Source organism: Triticum aestivum, chromosome 2A, assembly GCF_018294505.1.
Source record: "Triticum aestivum cultivar Chinese Spring chromosome 2A, IWGSC CS RefSeq v2.1, whole genome shotgun sequence".
Classification (NCBI taxonomy): Eukaryota; Viridiplantae; Streptophyta; class Magnoliopsida; order Poales; family Poaceae; genus Triticum; species Triticum aestivum.
The window spans coordinates 125,341,310-125,350,149 of NC_057797.1; the positions used below are offsets into that span (position 1 = coordinate 125,341,310).

Consider the following 8,840-nt stretch of genomic DNA (forward strand, 5'->3'; position numbering starts at 1 on the left):
GCGGCTTGGAGGTTGGCTAAAAACCCCTCCTCCCAATTATATTGTGTTCTTCAAGCCAAATATTTTTCTACCACTTCTATTTGGAGAGCTACTAATAATCCACATAAATCTGCCTTTTGGTGTTCCATTTTAAAAATGCTTTCTAAACTTAAAGAGCATGCCTTCTATCAACTCACCCAAGGTAATGTTTCTATTTGGAGCATGCCTTGGTGCAATCTTTGGAACTCTATTCATGATTTTCTCATTCCTCAACCATCAGGCTTTATTTATCCCTCCTTGGTTAGGGATCTTTGGCAGCCTGAGCAAAGGCAATGGAACCGTCAGCTCATTTTCTCTCTTTTTCAGCAACCTTTGGCTACTCAGATTATCAACATTGATATTCTTGATGATGATAATGCTGATATTCTTTGTTGGCCTTTGGCTCCCAATGGTATTTGCTCTTCCAAAGCTGCTTATAAACTTTGCTTACAAGACATTCATACTAATCCTAGAACCGCTCCTCTGGATGTTCCTTTGGATTTGAAAGCTTTTCTTAAAACTATTTGGAAGCAGAAAGATTTATCGCCCAAGGTTAAAACTTTTGCTTGGAGGATGCTTAGCAAAGCTTTGCCCACAGGAATGAGAGCATGCCGTTTTTCTATTCACATTTCTCAGAATTGTTGTAGATGTGCTCAGCAAGAAGATGAGTTTCACCTTTTCTTTCTTTGTGACTTTGCTAGAGCGGCCTGGTTCTCTGCTCCTTGGTTTCTTAGATCTGACATCCTTGTGCAAGGTCACTCTCCAATGCATTCCCTTCTGATTCACTTTGCTTCTATGGGCCATCCTTATGCATCTTTGCAAAATATTTTCAATTTTATGTGGTGCATTTGGAAGGCTAGAAATGATTTCCTCTTTGAGAGGAAATTTTCTTTTCCCTACCAAATTAAAATTGCTGCTACTAGTTTGAATAATATTCTCCAAGAGGAGATTCTGCCTTCTACTAATATTTAGTCTTTGCAGGCTTCTCAACCTGATAATTCTCCTCTTCCTAAGCAAGGCAATACTCTCAAATCAGACCTTCTCATTAATGGTGCTAAAGTGTTTTCTGATGCTGCTTTCAGAACTTCTAGAGTTCCAGGATTTCAGCAAGGTCAATTGCGCACAGGTGTGGGGGTTTACTTTTGTCTTCCTTCTTCTAATAGAGAAATAAATATTCAGGTTCAAGCTTCAGGCCCTCCGACGGACACTCCTCTTCAAGCTGAAGCAATTGCTCTTGCTTGTGCAGCTCAATTGGCGGCTTGCCTTAACATTCAAACTCCTACTTTTTTAACCGATTCTCTTTCTCTTGCCACTGTTGCTGCTGCCAGGAATATTGCTCACTCTTCCACTCCTTGGAATATTAGAAAAGAAGTGGCTTCTTTTGTAAACTCTACTTCTAATCTTAATCCCCAAGTTTTTCATATTTCTAGGAATTTGAATGGGGTGGCTCACAATTTAGCTCATCAAGTTTTTCAAATGGCTGGAGGACCTACACTCAATTGCTCTTCTCACTCTCATGTCACTGAATCATGTCCTGTAGCTGCCTCTCTTGTTGATTTTAATTTTGTAGGAATTCAGCTTCATAAGGTGTATTGCTTTTAGGAGAAAGTTGATAGCTCTGGGAAGTTCCTCATCTCAACATGATATGATGGTCTATACTTGGTTGTTGGAAAGAAGGAGATTGCTGTCAAAGCTGGAATTTTTTCCCCCTTCTCTTCCTTTGTTTCTTAGGACATGCTGTTCTTCAGCAAGGATCTTGTTCCTTGCTCGCTCATATGTCTTTATTCAGCTCTTCTTTCTTTACATCCGAAGTTCTTCTTTCTCTTTATTCTAGCAGATGGTGTAATCTTGACTGTAAAATGTTCTGTGAGCTGAATATATTGGTACCTTCGGATGCCTTTCTCTGTTCAAAAAAAAAGAGAGTCCATCCGTGCATGATCTGTAGTGTTGCTTAGTTCTGGTTGGCGCGGAACTGAATCAATCATTTGTTTACTTCCATGTGATGCATGCATGCACACAACCGCACAATCACATAAGCAATATTAGTTTATTAAGCACCGGTGATTAGCATTTTATTAATCACATGGTAAACAAGCCGTCACAGCCATTATCCGAACGGCAATGCAATGTGTTTTGTGCATACAATTTGCACTGAAATTGCACTTTTTGAAATATGAAAAGAATAAAGCATATGATAGTGCATTTTTCGCATTCTACTATAATTTACACATAGTGTAAATAAAATAATGTATTTCCTTTAAGAAGAAATAAAATTAAAAACAACTTGCGCACAACTTTGTACTGATATTGCACTTTATCCTTATATGCAAAAATAATCATATAATCACAAATTTTTGGCACATATTATATAGTATTTGGTCCTATATAATTACACCCATCCAAAAACCCACATAAAACAAAAAAAACCAATAAAGAAAAAAAGGAAAAAGAAAAACACATGGAAACAGAAAAACGGAAATAAAAAATAAAGCAAAACTGAGCATATTATAGTGAGATTTTCGCAAAAAAAAGTATTTAGTAATGGAGTAGTGACATTGTTATTACCCTTACAAAAGAAAAGAAATGAAAACTAAAACAAAATTAAAAAATGATTTTTTCTATGAAAGAATGAATTTGTGGCATTGGTATTATCCTTTCAGGAAAAAAACTAAAAAATCAAAATAATGAAGTTTTCTATGAAAGAATGAAAGCCTTTAAGAAGAAAGAAAATAAAAAGGAAAAAACTTCAAAACTTGCACACAACTTGCACTGATATTACACTTTTTGAAATATGCAAAGAATAAGCATATAATAGTGCATTTTTTGAATTCTGCTATAATTCCTACAGAGTGTAACTAAAATAATCTATTTCCTTTAAGAAGACAACTAAAAAAAACTTGCGCACAACTTTGCATCGAAATTACACTTTATCGTAATATGCAAAAATAATCATATAATCATGAAATTTTGGCACATACTCCCTCCGTTCCGAATTACTTGTCGCAGGTATGGATGTATCTAAATGTATTTTAGTTCTAGATACATCCATTTCTATGACAAGTAATTTGGAACGAAGGGAGTATTATATAGTATTTATTTGTATATAATTACACTTAGCCAAAACCCCACAAAAAACAAAAATAACAAATAAAGGAACGAAAAAGGGAAAAAGAAAAATCCATAGAAACATAAAACAGAAATAAAAAAGTGAAGCAAAAAATACCTTTAAATAGGCAGAAAATGGTATAAAAAACTAGAGCAAAATAATGAAAAAAATTGCACAGAATCTGCACATAAATTGCGCTTTGTTATAATATGCAAGAATAAACACATAATAGTGAATTTTTCGCAAAAATGAAAATTTTCTAAAGAGAGAATGAATTTCTAGCATTTGCATTTGATCCATGGTGTCTCTACTTTTCCGGATGAAAATAATGAATTAGTGGTACCGGTATTACAGTTTAAGAAGAAAGAGAAGTGAAAAAAGACAATAATGACAAAATTTGCACACCGTTTGAATAGAAAATTTGCTTTTTTAAATACGCAAGAACAAGCACAAATAGAGAAATTTCACAAAACATAATCCTAGGTAGAAATGAATTAGAGGTATTGCTATTACCCTCAAAGAATAAAGAAAATGTAATAAAAACTTAAAGAAAATTAAAATAGTTAAGTTTTTTAAGAAAAAATGAATTAGTGTCATTGGTTCCCCGTTAAGAAGAAAGGACCAGAAAATAATAAAACAAATAATGAAATATTTGGCAAACAATTTGAACAGAAGTTGCGCATTTTTATAATATGCAGGAATAAGAATATAATAGTGTAATTTTCAGAAAAGGGAAGTTTCCTGAGAAGAAATGCGGCATTGGTATTATTACCAAAGAATGAAGGAAATAAAATAATACTGAAAAACCGGAATACCAAAGTTTTCAAGAAAGAATGAATTAGTAGCTTACATATTACTCTTTAAGGAAAAAATAAAATGAAATAAAAACTAGAACACAATCAAAATAATGAGGCATTTCATGGAAGAATGAATTATTAACATTGGTATTACCCTTTAAGAAGAAGAAATAAAATAGAAACTAAAACAAAAAAAGTAAGTTTTCTAAGAAAGAATTAATTAATGTCATTAGTATTACCCTTTAAGAAGAAAAATTAATTAATTGAAATAAGGAAGAATGAATTAGTAGCATTTTTATAACCCATTGAAAATTTAGGAAAAAATGTTTGCAAAACTTGCACACGACTTCGCTCTTACATTACACTTTTTTAGTACGCAAACAATAATCATATAGTAGTGTAATTTTTGCATATGTTGCAAATTATTTATGTGTGTACATTACACTCACCCAATATCCCAAAAAATATCCACAAAATAAAAATAAAACCAACTAACAAAGAGAAACAGAAAAAAACAAAAAGCACATAAAAACAAAAAAAATATTAAAAACGAAGGGAGAGAATCAGGGATGGATCACACAGTTAATGGGCTTCGGCCCAGAAGGAAGTCGATTGACCCAAATAAGGGGTCAGTCAAAAAAAAAAGAAGCCCACACAACAAACAACAAAGGTCAGGAAAAAAACGTAGCACGAATCTTAAAGAAAAATCTAACGGCCACAAAATCGGTTAACCCAAAAATGAAATTTCAGCTGACTGACATGTAGCTAAAGTGAATTGAAATTCCATGACAATGATGGGAGACATGTCTTGGGCTGGGAATGCTTATGATGCGGTAGAAAGGATGCAGAGCCTGAGGGAGGGAGCACAATTTGAGTGTCTATGCTTACATAGATAAATTTGAGGTTTGCATGGGATTGGCTAGGAGGAACCATCTGAGAGAGAATTTTCTGATCAGATTTCTTTTGATCTTGAGTGTTTTCCTTTTCTCTAGTCAGAAACTCCTAGCAAGCCCTTGTTGGTTTTCCTCTGGAGCAAGCCTCCCCTCTGCTTTTTCACGCTGCCATTGCATGTTCAAAGGGTCAAAGATAAGGCAGTATGATGACTTGATGAGACGCCCGGAATAGCAAAACTTGCCACTGTCGTCACTCATTTTCGCTGAGAGAGATGCATCATTCGTAGCCAGTTTCAGACTCGCCGTACCGGATGAAGCTACACGGAAGGCTCCGGCCAAAGCCAAAGCAGCTCTATTTGCACAAGGCTCGGCCTTGCCTTCGGGAACAGTACGCGTTTCGTGTGCTCAGTCCTCCTGCGCTGCTGCTACAAGCACCACCATCGCAGTTGCCAGCGCTCCCACCAGCGCGCGCACGGACCGAGACCGGCAATGGCGAGCTCGGCGCCTCCCTTCCTCCTCCTCCTCCTCCTCCTCTTCGTCCTCGTCGCCGCCGCCGCGGCCTCGGAGGAGCGCCCGCGCGTCACCCCCACCTTCATCCACTGCCACCCGGCGCAGGCAACCGCCAACGCCAGCAGCGCCAAGAACGCAACGGCGTTCCAAGCCAACGTGATGCCCCTCCTCGCCAAGCTCCCCTCCGCCGCCGCGCCCATGGGCTTCGCGTCCCTGGGGTCCGCCGGAGTGGTCGGACGCGACCGCGCGTTCGTCCGCGGGCTCTGCTTCGGGCACGCCACGCCGTCCCAGTGCCGCGAGTGCCTGGCCGCCGCGGCCAAGAAGCTCGCCGACGCCTGCGGCGCCCGCGGCCGGCGCGCCGGCGTCTGGACGGACGGTTGTTTCGCGTCTTACGCCGACGCGAACGACTCCTCGCCCTACTCCGACAGCTTCCGCGCGCGCATCATCTCCGGCGCCGCCGCGCTCACCACCAGCACCTCCTACGAGCTGCAGAGCCTCGCCGACCTGGCGTTGTTGGAATAAGCCACGGCGTGTGTGGTCGGGTTCGTCGGGCGCGTCGGGTGCGCGCGGGACGGGCGGGACATACTGGTGCCGTCGGGCTCGTCGGGTTTGTCGGGCGTGTCGGTGACGCGCGGGACGGACGGGACGTGCGGGACGCAGCAGCGTGGCGTGTGTGTATGGGCAGTGTATGAACCATGTGTGTATGCGTGTGTGCGCATGTATGTGTGTGGTGTAGTGGCCACGGTAAACAGGCTAGGCTGTTGATCCGTTGCGAGCCGGACGCGGCGTGCGCGTTGAGCACGTCGTGGGCATGCGGATAGCACCCGTGCATGCAGCAGGGTGGAGTGGGCTGCGTCTTGGTGGAAGCGTGGGCGGTGCGTTTGCTGCTAAGACTATAAAGCCGGCTGTAATCCTGTGTATCGTGGGGGAAGTGCTAGCCAGTTTGATATAAAAGAAAAGGCTGTACGTGCGGCCGGAAAAAAAACTGTGCGTCTTCTACCTCCAGCTACGAGAGAGAGAGCTGCAACAACAATTGGTATACAGAGCTTCGGTTCGGGCGATCACCGGCGACCATGGCGCTCGTCCCACACGGCGGTGGCGCGGGCGGATCGGCGACGATGGCGATGCCGATGCTGACCGCGGACAACTACACGGTCTGGGCCATCAAGGCGCAGGCGATCCTCGACGTCCACACCGTATGGGAGGCGGTGGCGCCGGGCGACGCGGCAGTGAACGCGCGGAAGGACAAGATGGCGCGTGCGTTGCTTCTCGGGGCGTTGCCGGAGGATGTGCTGCTGCAGGTGTCGACGAAGCTCACCGCCAGGGAGGTATGGGACTCCCTGAAGGTGAGGTTCGTCGGCGCCGATCGGGTCCGTGCGGCAAGGCTGGGGACGCTGCGCGGCGAATTCGACCGGATGAAGATGGCGGACGGCGAGGAGCTCGATGTGTACGGCGGGAGGCTCGCGGCGATGGCGGCGAGGTATGCCAACCTCGGGGAGACGCTGGGCGACGCAGCACTTGTCAAGAAGTTGCTGGATACGGTGCCGGATCGCCTCTTCCCCGTCGTCGCCGGCATCGAGCAGTTCCACGACGTGACGACGATGGCGTTCGACGAAGCGCTCGGGCGGCTGCGTGCGTTCGACGAGCGGGTTCGGCGCCGTGGACAAGACGGTGGCGAGCGCGGGGGTGAGCAGCTGCTCATGACGGCGGCGCAGTGGGCAGCGCGGGAGCGTCGACACGGCGGTGCTCGGGACGACGACGACGGGCGCAGCGTGGCGTCGGGGAGCGGCGGCAACAGGCGCAGGCGCTGCTACAAGTGCGGGGAGCACGGGCACTTCCGGCGCGAGTGTCCGCAGCTGCGGAAAGGACCGGCGGCGGAGCAGGCTCTCTTGGCCGGTGCCAACGTCGACGACGACGGACTCCTCTAGGCCGTGGCTTAGGGGGTGTGTGTTGGAATAAGCCACGGCGTGTGTGGTCGGGTTCGTCGGGCGCGTCGGGTGCGCGCGGGACGGGCGGGACATACTGGTGCCGTCGGGCTCGTCGGGTTTGTCGGGCGTGTCGGTGACGCGCGGGACGGACGGGACGTGCGGGACGCAGCAGCGTGGCGTGTGTGTATGGGCAGTGTATGAACCATGTGTGTATGCGTGTGTGCGCATGTATGTGTGTGGTGTAGTGGCCACGGTAAACAGGCTAGGCTGTTGATCCGTTGCGAGCCGGACGCGGCGTGCGCGTTGAGCACGTCGTGGGCATGCGGATAGCACCCGTGCATGCAGCAGGGTGGAGTGGGCTGCGTCTTGGTGGAAGCGTGGGCGGTGCGTTTGCTGCTAAGACTATAAAGCCGGCTGTAATCCTGTGTATCGTGGGGGAAGTGCTAGCCAGTTTGATATAAAAGAAAAGGCTGTACGTGCGGCCGGAAAAAAAACTGTGCGTCTTCTACCTCCAGCTACGAGAGAGAGAGCTGCAACAACAGGCGTGGCGCACGGGGCCGGTCGTGGCCACCAGCGCCGGGATGCAGGTGGCCGTGGACTGGAACGCCGCGACGAGCGACTACAGGAAGAACAGCACGGTGCGCGTGCTGACGCAGTGCGCGCGGGACCGCATGGCGGAGGAGTGCGCGTGGTGCGTCCAGTACTCGGCGCGGGTGGCGGAGACCTGCGCCTGGTCCTGGTGCCCCCGGCACTCGGCGCGGGCGGGGGACACCTGCTGCTGGGGCCTCGACGCGTGGCGCGACGGCGTGGCGGGCGCCGTCGTCGGCTTCGACTGCTACCTGCGCTTCAACGTCGCCGTCGCCACCGCCACTTCCACTGCGCCGGCGCGGGTGCCCCTGCTACAAAGGCTCGGCGAGCAGAGCACGCTGCACGCTCTCGTCTTCATCTTCTTGGCTATGGGTTGATTGGATCAACGAACCGGCCGCTGGGCGATCTGCAGCAACAATGTACCACTCCAGTAGTCTAGTCCGGGACAAGAGTCAGGACACCATCTCATTTCATTTCCATTGTGCGTCGTCTGTAAATAATCGTGCACTAATGGAGGAGTAGTACTAGTACCGACTGTTGATGCCGGAGTGGACGATCCAGAAACGATAATCAAGCCTAATTAGTCGTTCCGTACCGCGCGTCCGCCGACGCGTAGTGTGTTCCGCCGCCGGGGCGAGCACTTCCCGGCGAGGTCCACCTCCAACACCTGGGGTCATGTGCCACGAGTACAGGAAGGCGCACAGGGGGCATGCTTTATTTTCGAGATGGCTTGCTTCTTTTTTGGGGAAAGGAGTGACCACGCGGACACAGAATAAACAAAATCGACAAAAAAATCAAAAAATTACAAAATCTAGGAGAAATATTGACAAAAGTTTTAAGTGATTGCAAAAGTTCATCACGAAATCACATTTCTAAAAGGCGTGGCAAAAAAATCAGTACTCTGAAAATGCTACTTTCGAAAGCATTTTAGAGCACTAAATTTGTTTTTTCTACCACGCCTTACAGGAATGTGATTCCATTACGAGTTTTTGCAAGCACT

General features: G+C 46.5%; 1 protein-coding gene across 1 annotated transcript; it reads left to right on the top strand.

The window, feature by feature from the left end:
- Positions 1-5,122: 5,122 nt before the first annotated feature.
- On the top strand, positions 5,123-8,370 carry LOC123184993 (uncharacterized). Its single transcript, XM_044597013.1, has 2 exons — positions 5,123-5,831; positions 7,795-8,370. The coding sequence occupies exons 1-2, from the start codon at positions 5,304-5,306 to the stop codon at positions 8,215-8,217; spliced, it is 951 nt and encodes a 316-aa protein (XP_044452948.1). The 5' UTR covers positions 5,123-5,303; the 3' UTR covers positions 8,218-8,370.
- Positions 8,371-8,840: the final 470 nt, after the last annotated feature.